This window comes from Balaenoptera acutorostrata, chromosome 2, assembly GCF_949987535.1.
Source record: "Balaenoptera acutorostrata chromosome 2, mBalAcu1.1, whole genome shotgun sequence".
NCBI classification, from domain to species: domain Eukaryota; kingdom Metazoa; phylum Chordata; class Mammalia; order Artiodactyla; family Balaenopteridae; genus Balaenoptera; species Balaenoptera acutorostrata.
Window position 1 is genome coordinate 15426190 of NC_080065.1, and position 16775 is coordinate 15442964.

The window sequence follows — 16775 nt, forward strand, 5'->3', positions numbered from 1 at the left end:
CCAAAGTAACTTTAAAATACCCAGCAAATCGTAGAGAGTGATTGCAAAGCCTTTCTTTATACCCGGCAGCAATCTGGGAGTTCATTTATTGGAGTACGTTGGGAAAAGGCAGTTTTTTTGCTTTCTGACGTATGCAGTGGGGCATTCTCCTTGTCCAAATGTGAATTAGTCTCGCTTGGAATTTTATTTGCAGATGTTGCCATTTCCCGTCACTCACACAGCCATAAGCCCTGAGAGTTTTACTGCTAAGCTGTTGTTAGGAAAAGGACTTAAGATAAGGTGAGGTCAAGAAGAACGATAAATTATCTTTTATAAGAGGGTTCCAGTGGGAGAGCCCATTCATACTGATAAGATAGTGGGACTATTGAGTTGGTTCTCATTCTGAAATGAGCATTCCCGTTTATGGGACACATGGAATCTATCCCAGTGCTGGAAAAACAGAGAGTAGTGATCCTCCTTAACGTTAAACAGACCCCTGGACACAGGGAGCTGTGTGCCTCAACATTCTTCTAGAACTCTCTTCAAGTCGTCTTTGTTCTTTTTCGATGAGGAGTGTGGATTCTCACCAGCGCAGTTTTTGTTTTTGTAAATTGAAGGACAGACCTTTCAAAGACTAAATATAAGAATGTGAAACTTGTTCTAAAAGTATGCAGGTTAGCAGCAGCGCCCACTTCGCATCAAGGAGCCAGCGCACAGGCCATCAGTCTCCTGTGAGTAAGCGAAACCACAGAAGCACTCGGCACAATACTGTCTTGTTCCCACGATGAAGACTGACTGTTGCATGCAAGTACCGTGCAAACTAAATTCTATCTTAAATCTTTTTTGCTCTTTAAGTATTTTAAGTGAATCCGCGTTTAAGGCATGGTCTGCACGGTAACACGATGGGAGTAGTGTGTATGTGCACAGCAGACCACCAGTCTGGGCTCCCGCCGCCAGAGTGAGCCAGATCCTTGCTCATCTTGCTCAACTGCAGTTTCCTCGCCTGAAAAATTAAAAAAAAAAAGGAAGCTTGCTGCTGCTATGGTTATCACGCTCTTCAAAAACTACTCCATTAAAGGTTATTTTTTTTATTTTAGGCAAACCACAATTATAAAATAATTTTAATTCATTTTCTCACTTTTCACTTAATCAAAGGTGTATTTGTCCCTCTGAGCTTATGAGGACAAGTTTGGTGGGGGGGGGGGGGGAGGAAGTGTTACGTGCCGAATTTGTATACATGTATATTTCCAGCCAAACTGTAAAGAAACGTTAAGTTATTGGGCCTTATTTAAGGTGAATATACAAATTTTGAAATAGTAAAGCTTTTTGAAGTTCATGTGGAAAATAGGCTGAAAAGTTCCCTACAAGTGCCCTGAAGGTCCCAGGTTAGGAGCCTCCAGACCAAGCGGCCTTGCCTTGTTCTGGAATCCTTTCCTCTCTGCGGACCAGGACCAGGCCCCCTCCTCCTCAGCTGTCGGCTCCCTTCGGTGTGTGCTCTTTCTATCCCTTCAGCTAGGCTTCGTGGGGACACCCGTTTATGGCGTTTTATTCTGAAGAATTTCCTCCACGTGCTCCAGTTGGCCTCCGGGTGGTAAGTCCGAGGACCCGGCGCCGTCTGCCTGGGGGCGGGTAATGCGCCTGGGAGTTCACCCTCCGAGGCTCCCGCCTCCCCTTCCTGCCTCTGAGGACGGGCGGGAGAGGCTGGGCTGAGGGGCCACAGCCCAGATGCTCCTCCCCAGTTCTGACAGTTCTCACATAAAACCGCACAAACGTGAACACAGTGTACCAGCCCAACACAGAGCTGGTGTTTCTCTGAAACTGTATGCCAAGGGTTTAAAGAAAAAAAAAAAAAAGGAAAATTCACAGACATATGGAGCAGCAGAGGGGAGGAGAGAACGCCCACAGGCAACCAGGGACAATGTTCAGACAAATTTTTAGGCTTTTTATATGAAAAAATGATGTCTCTTTTATTGATACTTTTCAAATTTGACTGGAAGACATCATCTCTCAATGCTTTCCACCGTCCATGTTCTCAAGTGCGCGGCTCAAGGAAGTTCCTGCTGTCACATCTTGTTAATAGTAGTAACGGTTCGCACTGTCATGAAAATGGACCTGTTGCAAGAAGACCAGAGTCATGCTTCCTTCTAAGGGTGGAGCCACTGAGAAACATCTGCGACAAAGGAAATCGCCTCCAGGCAACCCCCCTTCCTCTTTTATCTCTTAAATAAGCTGATGGATTATTTTAAGGAATGGCCCAATGGCCAGAAGCACATGTGAAGTTGAAGAAGAGTCTTTAGGAACAAGGAGGGACGGTGCTCATTATGACATAGAACTGGAAATTGAAGGTTTTTCCCTTTGTCTCTCTCGGGCACACAGCGCTTACCCAGCCCTGCTCACCCCTGCCCCGTGCGGGGGCTGTTTGGTTGTTTCCTACTGTCGTTTCCACCACCCCCCGCCCCGCCTCCGCCGCCCCGGTCCTCAGCAGTGCCGTTCTATCACACCGGGCACTAATTAAAGCCAAGCACAGGATTTGTGCCGTTAATTGGTGTTCAGAGCAGAGGCGTTCTTTTCATTCCCTTTGTCTCTGAGGTGGCTTTGTTCCTTCCTGGAATAACTCCAGGCCTCCCTTCCTTCCTTCCCACTGTAGTTGCTCAGCTACTTGAGTAACACCGACGTGGGGAAGGTGCTAACGGGACAACCTATGCGTGAGGGGTGCGGGGGATGCTAGAAGGCCGCCCTGGCCTTGCGCGCTCCTCCTGGGACACATCACAGATGGAGATTTCGCCTCCGGTGTTGGAGACATGAAGAACTCTAGAAACAGTTGCCCCGATCCTCTTTTCTTTTTGTGTTTTGGCTTTTGTTGTTGTTGTGTTAGTATGTGGTATCCTGGAGAGGGAGTGGGCAGTCCTCAAGAAAGTATGAAATAATAATTTGAAAAATAAAATTCAGTGCCCTTCAGTTCTTATAGGGGAGTGAGGGGGCAAGATGTCATAAAATCAAACGAGATAAGGTTATGGGATTGCAACCCTTAACCCTCTGTGTGCTTGGAAGTGGATTGTGGATGTAAGATGCACACACGCAATTGGGCAAAAAGCCACAGTTGTGTGGTTAACATTTTAATCCCGTTTTCAAGTGCTTAGTTTTAGTTAGAGCAGCATTTTGCCTTTGGTAAAGGTGTTACTAAAATACAGTTGCAAAAGGAATTCCTAATTGGTTAGGGCTTTTTGGCTCTCTGATTTTGAACCAAACAACCACGGGACCCTAGAATATAATGTACTAGATACTTGCTTTGTGGTTTTGGGGTTGGGGGGATGGAATCGTCCATTTCCTCATTCTCCACAGCTGTAACTCTTTCTAAACTAATATTCTGTCCCTTGAGACCGAAACTTCAGCTAACCTGCTGGGTGGATGACTGAAGAGTGATAGTGCTTGGCAAGCTGATTGCAAAACATTCCAAGGCCAGTTTTTGTTTCCTGATGCTCTATAAAAATGAGTATAGGGCTCTATGAATGAGTTATGTGGCTCTAAGAAAACGTTTATAAGTTTGTGTGGTTTATAGCATATTTTGGTTAGATATGTTCTTATGTAATACATGCATTTTCTGGAATGTAGGAAAAAGACACATATTGGCATTCTGAATCTGGTCTCAAGTAAAAATAATATTAAATTTATATACGAATGAAGAGAAATCTGTCACCACGTAGTTTAAATCACTAACTGCATAATGTTCTCTTAAACCATTTTGCAGCGGAATGTCTTTGCATGTCCCTGGCTTCACCTAGAGCCATGTCCAACTTTAAAAATCTACAAACTGCCCCCTAAAAAACTTCTTTGGTTTCCTCTTTAAGAAGGTAACCCAAGTTATTTTATCTTTTTCAACAATATGAATACATTAATCGAAAGCATCATCTATCATGAAGAATACAGTTCCAAATGTCAGCCTCCTTCAAATAAGATTAGATCTTCCACTGACTAACACTTTGTGTTTGACAGCAGGGACAATTTTGCCCACGGGTTAAACATTCATGTTTCTAATTAGCAGTGTAAGAACCTCTGAAAGCCAGGATGAGATGGAGGGAATATTTTGTGAGCACCATGTGATTCCTTTTTCCCCCGCAAATTAACTTTCTGTTCCCTTAAAAGATGATTATCCATTCAGGGCAATAATAAATACTGTATTGCCTTGGAAATAGCTTCCCAAATCAAGAAATTAAGAATCAACAACCCACCATTTTATCACAGAGAAAACCTCATTATCCCTAAGTCAGCAGTATACTAAATACTAAGCAATCTAAGGCGCAGAAATTTTTTTTTTTAATTATGTTTTCTTTGCATAAAGAAAAGAACAGCCATTTGACTTTTGGGGGGGAACACAGAGGATCTCAGCCTCCGAAAAAGCCGAACAAACAGAGGCGCCTTTCGGAGCTTTTCCGGTTTCTAAGCGTTTAAGCAGCCCTAGGCGAGAGCAGCAGGCCGCGGGATGTCATTCGTCGCCAGCGTGGCGGTGTGGGCACGGCGGTCCAGGGCAGCAGCCTCTCCTGCAGGACCTCCGCAGAAGCAGCCTGGTCTCGGGCTGACACCTTTCGTTTAATCACCTAGGAGGGGGCCGTGGAGCCAGGTGAGGTGTCAGAGGGCCCCCTTCCCACACCTCTGCCCTCACTGGGTGTCAGGGCTGGTGTCATCAGTCACTTCCAAGGCCCAGGACTTCACCTGCAGCCAGCGCCGCGTGGGCACAGGGTGGGCAGCAGGGCCACTCGCTGGCTGGAGAGCTTTCCATGTGAGGCTGCTCCTAACCGGCCTTTTACCCTTCAGACATCCCCGGGGTGGGGGGACCCGGGGGGGGGGGACCCGTCCATTCGGAGTATCAGGGCTGGGCTGGGAGAGTGTCAGGATGGGGATGGGGGCATGGGGATGTAAACGTCTGCCGCTTGCAAGATTTGTGTGTGTGTGTTTCTGGTCTCACTTTTATGTAATTTTTTTTGGAAAAGTGTCTCTCTTTCATCCAGCAAGGATATCTTGAAACATCTGTTTTTGTCCTTGTATAAAAGTCAGGAATGAGCCCAAACCCCCTCCCAGCCCTCCCTGGCAAGATAGCCCTTCAGGAATTTCTTTTCCCTTCTGTGGCATCATAGAGTTTTGGTTGCAGGAAAAGCCTGCTGTTCATCTCCCCAAAAATATATATGTCAAGGGCTAGTCCACATTAAAAACCAAAACAAAAGAAAACCAAAAAACAGAGAAAATGGCCCTGTCATTCCAAGGAGACAGGAACATGGGCTAGAAACTCTCCTCAAACAAGGCCAGTGTTTGTCCAGAGTAGAGAAAGATCCCCTTAGAAGTAAGCCCCGGCATAACATTGGCATTCGAAAGAAGAGAGCTTTCTGGCAGTCGTCGTTTTGTGACAGTATGGTTTTAACCGTTCCAGGATGTCTGCTCCGGGCCAGCAGGTGACCCAGATGCTCCTGCCCCTTCCCGTCCCACCCCTGGGAGGGCGTCAGGCGGGCAGGTCACAGCACAGCGGTGCCGGGGGATTTCGTCAGGCCCTCTGTCTCTGCCACGGCCCCTTTTGCCCCTTGGCACGCGGCTGCCCTCTCCCAGCGTTCCGGTCACCAGGCATGGCAGCTCCCAATCTCATCTCTTCCTGGAGGCGAACAGCCTGGTGATAAACAGTCACCAGCCGCAGACCCACTGATACCTGGAATGTTCCTGATCCCACAGATGAGCCAGGTCCGATTTTGTTGCGGGCTTCGTAACTCAGTTCACTAGATTTGTATTAAATTCCTGACATTGGTCCAGACAACCCGTCCTTTCCATTATCCACTGTCAGTAATGACTCCTTCCTCATCATTTCATTTCTGGGGTGTTTCAGCTTTCCGCTTTGGCAGTGTGTGATATCCTGTTCATCTGATTAGCCAAGCAAAGGATTATGCCATCTGCTTTTATCTTTATTTAATTTCTTCACATTTCCTTTTTGGAAGTTCAAGCAGTGAAATTCGGATGGAGGGAAAACCTTTAAAATGAGATGGGTTTTGACTAGAAATTCTGACAGGTTAGCGTTTCTCACAGGAATGAATTTGAGGAGGAAGAACAACGCTTGAAGTTTTGTGTTTGTGACATAGCCACATTTTCCAAAGACTATGTAATGTTGTAGGTGTTTTCAGAAACCACACTAGGAATAAATAGCATTTAGAGGTTCCCTAAGATTCAAAGAGCGAATTGCATGTGCAGCTTCTATTTGCATGTTCTGTTTGGGTAGGGGTTACAAGCCTTGTATCTCTCTTGCTCGTCACGTTGGTGAGAGGACGCTCTCTTTTTGTGGCACGACTCCCTAAGACTAGTGCACCAAGCGGGTCAGCTGCTCTGTGTGTGCACACACACCCTTGCCTTCAACCTTCACAAAGAAAAAGGTAGAGCAGTTGCTTCCAGTTGAGTCCAGTTGTTTCTAGTTGAGTGTTTTAATTGATGCCAGTAGTTACGTTGTGTTCTTCCATTCAGGGGTCCCGGGAGGTGGCCTGCAAGTGAGCGCTCCCGTGGTGTGAGTTCGTGGAAGGGGGCTGCACAGGGAACAGTGAATGTGTTGGTCATTCATGTGCATTTTCTCAGGCAGCAGAGACCATGTGTTCTTCATTACTGCGTGATCCGTGGCCATGCTGTGCTGGACCTCTGGTTAAATCTAGGGATTATTTAAAAAAAAAAAAAAAAAAGCTGGGTAATTTATCTTGCTCCTTCATGTTTTTTGTGCTCACTTCATATGTGAAGCAAAGACAGAGTTCCCATTTTTGCACTGAGGACCCACTGCACCAAATTGCGAAGTATGTAAAACTGGTTTTTAATACTCTTAAGCCACATTTTCAGTCATTACCATCCCACATCCGTGCTCGGTGCCTCTGTACAGCTTCTAACTTTTTAAAAAAGATTGTTTCCCATGTTAACATGCATTTGCCATGACAGTGACAGCCCGGAGTGAAGCCCTGGACCACCTGAACCTAGGGGTGTGCAGAGGAGCAGATAACCCACTGTGGATGCTGTGTCCTATCCAAGCCTGTGTCTCGACCCCTGGTGCATCTTTATTGTGCTGAGGAACAAATTAAGAACCAAGGATTCTCGTAGACAGAAGATGAGCGCGGTGCCCAGAATGGAAAATTAGGAGTCTAGCAAGAAGAGTTTTCAGATACTTATTCACAAATAGAAAGAGGATTTAAATTTGGGAAAGTATTATAAAATACTTGCTCTTATACTCTGACCCACCAAAAGTGTAACCATATCACCAGGCAGTCAGTTACTTCTTCTTAGTTCCTTAAAGTTCTCCAAGTCATACCCCAGCTTCATCTCACTCCTCACTGTCGTGTATTAAGACACCTAGCCTGCCCAGGCAGTTGTAATCACTGTGTAAATCAAAGAGATGTGATCCCGAGAAATGCATCTGGAAGAATGATTGAGGATGACCTCACTTTTTGTGTGATCTTCAGGAGAATTTCTAGTGTGTTATCGTTTTCAATTATTATTCCCCCCCAAAAAAAGTTACCTTGATTCTAAAAGCAGGGAATGAAAATCCAGTTTGAAAAATGTAGAGACAGATGACAATCGTTTACTCAGAAAATTTTGCTCTAAAATACCTTAACCAACCCAGTCATCAATCATAAGCTAACAACTTACTCTCTCTTTGATTTATAAGTAATCTGTAGACCCGATTTCCACATGTACATTACAGCCTTCCTGATACAGTGGAAGAATTCCCTAAATAAAAGGTGATTTGCTGCATTGAATTCATGACAAGACAGTGGTTTGAGAAACTGCCAGAGGCCAGGCATACCTGATCAAACCCTGCCCAGTCTGTTCTAAAATGGTCTGATGGAATTGTTTTCAGCCCCAAAGTGTCCTTGAGTTATCTTTTTCTAGCCCATAGCAATAACGGCTAAATAAGCATTTCTCTAAGTCCTTACAACCAGAACTGTAAATTAGCACTTTGCTTTGGGAGGGTGCCAGGCTCTGAGTTCAGCTTACCCTGTTTGGAGTTTGCATCAAGACAGCCCTGCAAGGTTCGTTTGACAGATATTTTTGAACACCTACAATGGACAGAAAGATGGGAATGTCTTTCTTTAAAACGAATCAGCTAAAATCGTTCCGGGAGCCTCCGTGGAGGAGCGATTGAAATGTGAGTCAGCTGTTTGTTGGAAAGTGTCCCAGTGTTGAGTGTGCGCCTCTGCGCGGTGGTCGTGCCTCAGACGTGACCGGCCATCGGCGTGGGTCCCATGTGTGCACGCTTGGCTGATGCTGCAGAGTGCAGGGTGCCTGTCACAGCAGACGCTCGGTGACACAGCGAAGGCGGCAGCGCCAGCCGTCGGAGAGATCAGGCTTTGCTCTCCAACTGCTCTTTCTTCCTGCTCTCAGCCCGGGGTGCCTGTCTTTCAGATGGATCCTTACACATCTCACCACCCCACTGCATCCTGTTTTATTGCTTGTCTTTCGCAGTTTCTTTTTCTGTGTAAAAATGTGAGTACTGCCTCGTGTTTGTGTTAGGCTATACGTTTACAAAGACCATTTTTGTGCCTTTTCCCTGCAGCAGCCTGGTAAGGAATCGCAGTCACTTCACTGTTAGGAAACTGGAGGGCTTGTCAGATACCCACGCCCAGTACCTGCCAGGGAGAGGCTGGAACCGCTGCCCCATTGCTTCGAATGACCATTCATCTATGAGGCGCTCGCTTGAAGGGAAAGGCAAACCTTATACTCTAGAGATACAGTCTGAACAAAGCAGCAGTGACCTCTGTCCTCCTGGATCCCCTGTGCTGCTAGGGCTGAAATGAAGGCAAGCAGGAGGGCACGTTGGTGAAGCGCGTTCAGACTCAGGGGCGGGCGTTTTGAATTCAGGGACAGCATCCTCAGCAGTCCGGTCTGTACTCTGGGACACTTAGGAACATCTTCACGCCTTCTTACCATCGTGAAAACGAGGAGAGGGTTAAAATGAAACGTGATGCTTTTCTCAGTCTGCAGCTAGCAGGATACGGTCCCTTTTCCTTTTTTTCTTACATTTAAAAAAAAAAGGCTTTATTAATCACAGATGTCTCAACTGCCGAGACTGGGACTCGAGGGCGGTTTCCCTCCTCCCAGCAGTTTGGGGCTGTGGTGTGTGTTCCCATGGTGGAACTCTTCTGGGGCGGCCGGAGGGGCAGGGCTCCCGCTTCCCCCTCCTTTTTTTTTTTTTTTTTTTTTTTTTACTTTTTTTCTTAATTTTAAGAAGAAATCTAGCATGGACTTTGGGTGAACTCTGACTTCAGCAAAGAACCATCTTTGTGGAGTTGTTTTCCCTTCAAAATAAGAGAAACTTTGATTTCCCCTCTTAGGGCTTCAGGCAGCTCACAACTGGCTTTCTCTTATACACACATGAGCGTCTTTTGAAATGAGTGGGACGTGCTGACAGTATCTTTATGCTACAGTTTACCCTGCCCTCTTAATAAGGGACAAGTTATTTTTTTAAATGGAAACAGAATGAAGTAATTCATCTACATTGCCTCACTCATCTTTCATAGGTCTAAAAATGATTCTGAGTATGTAGCTGATTACCACGCTAGGCCTGTGATTAGAAAATCATTAATCCACACCGCCGTCGTCTGGGTACTCACAGTTTGCATGCATGTAATGTAGCAAGTTCTGTGCTACCACAGAGTACGGGAGAAGCTTGCCTCAACCATCTTATGTTTGCAAATAGTAGTTTACAATTTGCAAAGCTCGTTCCTTCTCGTTCCTTCATGTAATCCTACCGTAGCCCTGGGAGATGAGGGAATTCAGGCGCCAGGATGTTGGCCCGGGTCAGGGCTGTGGCGTGGCAGAGCCAGTCTCAAACTCAGACCCTGTGACAAGTCCAGAGTCCTTCCGACGTCCTCAGCTGATCTCCCACCTGGACCTTGCATCAGCGGAGTGTCCCCAGGCTGGGAAGAGGAAGGCACATCCCAGCAAGGCGTGTTGTGAGTGCCGGCATCCTCATAGACGTGGACGGTGGTGACAGGGTGGAAAGGCAGCGGTACTGAATGTACTGAGTGTTGAGTCTTTTTTGTCTTCCAAGAAAGTAGGAGTTGAGGGGAAGGCAAGAGGTGGTAACTGAAGATGGGAACAGGAACAGTACAATTGCCTTGAGTGACAAATGAGTTTTCCATCGTCTTTCTCAGGTGAGTTCGGTCCCGACCCCTCTTTGTGCCGCCTCGCCCATACCACACGTGCTGGGGGGTGTTCACGTGCTCCCCACCCTCACCAAGGGCTCCTGGGCCTGGCTCTCGCCTGCAAGAAGGCATCGCCTAGCGCAGGCTGGTACAGGGACAGCTGTCATCTACTCTCAGTTACCATCTTGTAAGTACATAGTTCACAGACTCACAAACTGGACTAAAATTAGATGTGACCTGTAGCTCGTCTCCAGACTGGTGGGGTATAGCACTAAGTCAGGACGTCACCGTTCACGGGGTCAGCGTAAATTATCAGGCTCGTGAGCTCAGGCCGGAAAATAGCCTGTAGCTGGCAATCGATTCACTGACTCACCCGTTTGGTTGTTGTTTTTTTTTTTTTTTTGGCTGCATGCAGGATCTTAGTTCCCCAAGCGGGGATCGAACCTGTGCCTCCTGCAGTGGAAGCTCAGAGTCTTAGCCACTGGATCGCCAGGGAAGTCCCGACCATTCGTTATGTATTCAACATAAACTGATTAAGCTCCAGGGATATGCCAGCTGAGCACATAGCTGTAAACAAACCAGACCCAGCGCCCGCCCACGTGTGGCCTGGAGTCTAGGTCACGGTGGTTTCCTGTCCTGACAGTTACCCAGCTGGAACTGCAGTCATGAAAGGCAGATGCAGAGCCTGGCCGTGGGCCTCCGCCCACAATCTGCCTGAACAGAGAGGGGGTCTTAGAGGGAGGAAGGGGGCCTTCCCAGCAGCGTCTGTGCCCGACCGTGACCCTTCAGACGCAGCGTGTCACAGCCACCGGGAGCTCAGCTGCGTGAGGCACCTGTGTGCAGACCAGTAATTTAGGATCTTCCCAAGGAGACCACCGAAAGCTCGTTTATCGTGTGCGTCACGCTTACCTTTTGCCCAGTAACACTGGAGACCTTAATTCTACTAGATGTCATTAGGACATGTTATTTAATTTAAAATTTGCATCAGAGCAGTGGGTCTAGTGGTCAAAGTCTGTTCTTAAGGTAACAAAAAATAATAGCAGGTCCTTTATTTCATTCTATTAATAATTGACTTAAGTTTAAGTAATTTTTAAGTGTTTTAAAATCTGATTTATGCATTATGTCACAGAGCATGTAAATGGACTGTTAAAATCCATTGATGTGGGCAAAATGAGTTTCTATGTTGAAAAGAAAAAAATAAGATTTTTTTTTTTTGGAAAGTGTCAAACAGCATGAAGAATTAAGTATTACTGTTAAAAACAAACTGGAGAGAGAAGGAATGTATCTGTTTGCTTTAGTTTGTGGTTATTTTTTTCATTGCCAGTCCCCCGGATTGTGACTAATGTATCAGATCTGCACAACACGAAATATCTGTTAATCTTAGAGACAGGTGAAGAAATTTTCCCTCTACATTTTCAGGCTTCTGAAACGGAATAGTTTTTCAAGGTAAAATTTAAGAAACGACAAAATTTTCTTCTTAGTTTGTAATTGCTGCTAGCATATTTCTAAGTCATGAATACTCCAGTTAAGTGAAATAATGTCACTTAAGTGACGATAAATAGCAGCTCAAGAAGAGAACCGCTATTCCCTGAGAACAGTGTTTCGTCTGCAGCACTGGTGAGCTCTGACCTTGGACAGCTTTGCCTCCCTCCTGGGTCTAGGCTGGACTGGTCAGGCCACGGCCATGTTTATAATGCTCAACCTGCCAACTGAGGGAAAAAGTCTCTTTTGAACCTACTTCTCAAAGTGCAGAGAACCAACTCCTGTGCAGCTGAGCACACAGAGAGAAGCTAGGCAGTGTCGTCTCTAATTTCTTTTTCTTTTTGAACGATTTTGACCACCACCATCTCCTTTCCTAAGCAAGGCAGGGATGCCCTGAGAATCACACTTGCAAAGCCAGCCGGGTCCCATGAGGCGTTGGTGATGGACTGCAGTTCATCGCCTCGAGCCGCCTAAAGCCCCTGGGGCTGCTGACCGGGGGCGAGGTCTGCGTGTCGGGGCGACGGCCCTCAGCTGCCCACCCGGCCCAGAGCTCTCACTTCTCCACAACCCCGCATGTATGGGGGACACAGAGACCATGTCAGGTCTCCCGGTGGGCGGCCTCTTCACTGAAGGTTCGTATTACGTGCCGCGTTGCTCCCGTGCTGCGTCCCCCCCAGATGCTCGCTTTTAGGCACCCAGACATGTGGAAGGTTCGTTTGTTGGCTTAGGCGGTGTCCCCTCACTTGGGACGTGGGAGGGTTCTGCTGGTGACGTTAAGGCCTGCAGTTGATTTGGTTTTATGAAAGCGAGTCTGCCTCTGTCGTTTTCCTACCACGGAGCTCTCGTCACCTGTCGGGGACGGCCCCCCTCCTCCACCCGGGCGCCACCTTCGTGGTTCTCTGTCTTGTGCGCTTGCTCGGCTGAGTGACTGTTCCTCGAAGAAACGCCCGTCCCGAGAATGGGGCTGTGGACCAGCTTGCTCTGTTTCTCTGGGCTGGGATTTCTGCTGTTTCCAGTTGATACTTCATAGGTGCCTGCTGTACGCCAGGCACCGCGCCAGACCCTGGGCACACCTCCAGACACGGCGGACGAGGCCCCCGCCCTCCTGGAGCTTATGCCCTCGTGAGCTCCTCCTAATGGGTTATTCAGGCCCAGCTCCTTCAAAGGCCAGCTTCAGCGTCACCTCCTTTAGGAAGGCCTCCGTGATCCCTCCACCTGATTCCCCTTCTTCTCAACCTCTACCAGGGTTTGTACTCACTTACAGCATGAAGTGTCACAGTTCTGCCTGAATGATGGTTATGTGATCACTGAAAGCCCTGCAGGTGGATCCCCTGGGGTAAAGGATGTAGGTTTATGCATCTCTGTCCGGTGGCAAGTACAGGGCTTGGCTCTGCATCCCAGCACAGTAAACGCACAGTAAACGACTGTGAAATATGTCCCCTGCTGTGGCCAGCACAGTGCCTTGCTAATACTGATAGTTGGTACTTAGAAAAACTTTAGCTGAATAAAGTATCATCTACATGTGGGTTGTCCAACCCCTCCTCTTCCTTCTGTCCTTCCTGTTGTCACTGCAGCAGGAGTGCCCGAGGGTAGCGACCGTGCCTGCCTTGTTTGCCCTTTACCCTAAGTCAGCACCTGAGAAAGTCCCCAGGAAGCTCTTTACAGCAGGCGCGTTGTTAACTTCATGGCTTCGTTCTGCTGCCTCTTCCCGATGATACCTGAGGAAAACGAGGCTGACGTGGGGACGTTTTAGTCACTCTTCTGTGAAAAGAAATAAAATAAAAATATATGCTCACACACACATATATACACGAGGAGGGGGGAAATGCTGTATTGAGCCTGAGTCCGCCTCTGAGAAAATCTAGACTTTTAAGAATGAGTGATCCAGCTTGAAACGCGTCATCTGTTTATGGAAGATTATACCCTCTCCCCTGCAAGGCTCGGCCGAGGAGGGAACGGGCAGCAGTCAGACGGCGCTCCGCTGTCTTGCCCGGGCGTCTGAGCGTGAGTGGGAAACTGCTGTCAGCTCTCTCGTACATGTAATCACATGACTGGGAGGAATTAACTGTCTTGCTTTTTAACTGCAGCAGGTAATGGTCTCCAGTGCCGCAGAGGTAAATACAGCTAATACAGGTAGCTGTGTGAAATCATCTTTTTGAAGATTAATTTTAATTTATTTTCAAGACTTATTAAGATTTAAGAAAATAACAAGCATAGTGAATGATCTTGCTCTTCCGTTTCCTAAAGTGAAGCGTTTTATTCCGTTTTGCTGTGGGAGGAGTCCTCCGGAGTCCAGTGCTCGGGAAAGGGCCGAGAAGTGTCCCAGGTCACTGGTCTTCTGTTTGTAAAGTAATGTCTCATGTAATTCCACAGATCTGTTGAGCGTCAGCTGTTACCTAAGTGTGTTTATATCTCCTTTTTTCTCCTGAAAAATTAGCAACTCAGGGTCGACTATATTTAATTTTTCAGAGCCAGTGAGAAGATTCATTTGGATATATTTTCAAGTAACATTTTGGTTACTTGAGGAAGGTTTCTGCTACTCACATTTCTTTTTAAAATGTGTCGTTGTTTTGTTAAGTGTTACTGGTATTTTCTCCAACACGTGAAGTAACTTTGCTGAGGCTGAGAGCAGGGGCTGCAGATGCCTGTGTAGTTCCAGAGAACGGCTGGGAAACAAGGGGCCATGAGCCGGATTTCCCAGTGAACCAGCCAGCTTTACCCTTCCACACTGAACTTTCTAGAAGGGTGCCGTTTGTCACAATGCCTGACCAACTCACGTCTATACTGATTTATACACCCACGCACGTATACATACATACAAGTATACCTCGTTTTATTGCACTTTGTTTTTCTGTACTTCACAGATGCTGCATTTTTAACTAATTGAAGGTTTGTGGCAACTCTGCATCGAGCAAGTCCGTTGGAGCCATTTTTCCAATGGCGTTTGCTCGCTTCATGTCTCTGTGTCACATTTTGTTGAGTCTTACAATTTTTCAAACCCTCCACCAGCAAAAAGATTACAGCTCGCTGAAAGTTCAAATGATGGTTAGCATTTTTTAACAATAAAATGTTTTTTAATTAAAGTACGTACATTTTTTTAGACAATGCTATTGGGCACTGAATAGACTACAATAAGTGGAAACGTAACTTTTATATGCCCTGGGAAACCAAAAAATTTGTGACTCACTTTATTGCGATATTGGCTTTATGGCAGTGGTCTGGAACCGAACCCACGACGTCCCCAAGGTGTGCCTGTACTTGTGTTTGTTGATTTATTTATTTTTAACATTTTATTTTATTTTTTTTTAATTTATTTTTGGCTGCATTGGGTCTTTGTTGCTGCGCGTGGGTTTTCTCTAGTTGCGGCGAGCGGGGGCTACTCTTCGTTGCGGTGCACGGGCTCTACGCACGCGGGCTTCAGTAGCTGTGGCTCGTGGGCTCTAGAGCGCAGGCTCAGTAGTTGTGGTGCACGGGCTTAGCTGCTCCGCGGCATGTGGGATCTTCCCGAACCAGGGCTTGAACCCGTGTGCCCTGCATTGGCAGGCGGATTCTTAACCACTGCGCCACCACCAAGGAAGCCCATGTTTATTTATTGAGTGGTACTTTTATTCACTGGGAGTGAGTGAAACTGTACATTTATCCACCAGGATTAGTTTTTAATTTCCTTTAAATTCTTCTTTAAGCCATTCTTTCTTGGTTCTTGTCTATCAAGAAAATGGGTGAAAATAATTCGAACAGCGTGTCCTCCAATGTCTGTGATATTTTAAGTGACAGTGACATTTTGAGCCTGTGCGATAATGATGCTGGTCTCCAGGATTGGTGGCCTGGGGGTTTTTGGAGGGGGCAGTACACCTGGAGAAAAATCACCTCTAGCAAAGCTCCAGTTGGGGAGCCATTTGATGGGTGAGCATGTGCGTCGGGTCTCCCTGGACATTCCCCCCCAGGGCAGAGCCACCAGACACAGCTCCCGGCGGCCCCCGAACGTGGTGTTCGCCTGGGTGGTGACGCTGCTCATCGGCGCGGTGGTACCAGCCAGGACTCGGGGGGGCTGCCAGTCACACTTGTCTCTCTCTCGCCCCGCAGACTCGCTGTCCGTCTCCAGCAACGATGCCAGCCCGCCCGCCTCCGTGGCCTCCCTCCAGCCCCACATGATGGGGGCGCAGAGCTCCCCGGGCCCCAAGCGCCCAGGCAACACGCTGCGCAAGTGGCTGACGAGCCCGGTGCGGCGGCTGAGCAGCGGCAAGGCCGACGGGCACGTGAAGAAGCTGGCCCACAAGCACAAGAAGAGCAGGGAGGTCCGCAAGAGCGCCGACGCCGGCTCGCAGAAGGACTCGGACGAGAGTGCGGCCACCCCGCAGGACGAGACGGCGGAAGAGGTCAGGGCCTTGGGCATCTCCCTCCAAGTTGTGGGAACAGTGCATTCGCTCGTTGCGTGGTTTTCCCTACGTTCTGGGAAGGACCAGGGTCGGAGCCCCGCTCAGTTCCTCCAGCAGCGTCTAGAGCCAGGGACCCACGCGTGGCCTCGGGTCAAGAAATCAGAGGGCCGTGGGCAACCCCGCCTGCTTCGGGAAAACGTGGTGCCCGGCCACTTTAGCCCCCTCTCACCTCCATCACAGGCAAAGCCAGGGGCGCCTCCCGGGAGGCAAAAGATTTAAGTGGCCCCTGAGGTTAGCAGTCAACCACGGGGGCAGCATTTTGCAAGGAAAGCACCAGTTTTGGACTTGGAAGGGCTAAGGGAATGTTTGCATCCTCCAGTTGTCTCCACCACCACCCCTGCCCCCGTATTCATACATATTCATGCTTATGTCTTGTCCTGAGTAGAAAGCACACAGTTAATATACTTTGCTAACCCAGCAGTAAACCCTGGATTATTCCCATGTCATCGAAGATAAATGTATGTAGGTCAGCCAGGAATTATTTTTAATTTCCCCTTTTTTGGAAGAGGTGGGAGCTTAAAATTATACTGCAAGGAACCGAATTCCTTCATGATCCCCAAGATGGGCCTTCAGCAGTGTGTTGTCAGTGAGGGGCCCTCACGGTTTTTAACTTGGACCCCTATCCCCCAGTTCCCTCACAGACTCAAAAAAAGGCAGAGAGAGAGAGAGAAAAGACAGGATTTGTATCGTTCAATTTATTTTGCAGATGTGGGGTTTTTGCTGCTTT

At 47.6% G+C, this 16775-nt stretch overlaps 1 protein-coding gene across 6 annotated transcripts in view; it reads left to right on the forward strand.

Moving 5' to 3' along the window:
* The window catches only part of TRIO (trio Rho guanine nucleotide exchange factor), a 376190-nt gene that overhangs the window by 319219 nt on the left and 40196 nt on the right, over window positions 1-16775 (forward strand). For all 6 annotated transcript variants that reach the window (XM_057540126.1, XM_057540127.1, XM_057540124.1 and 3 more), the window contains exon 35: window positions 15696-15988. In XM_057540126.1, the coding sequence (XP_057396109.1) occupies window positions 15696-15988 (293 nt within the window). The remainder of the gene's footprint in view (window positions 1-15695; window positions 15989-16775) is intronic.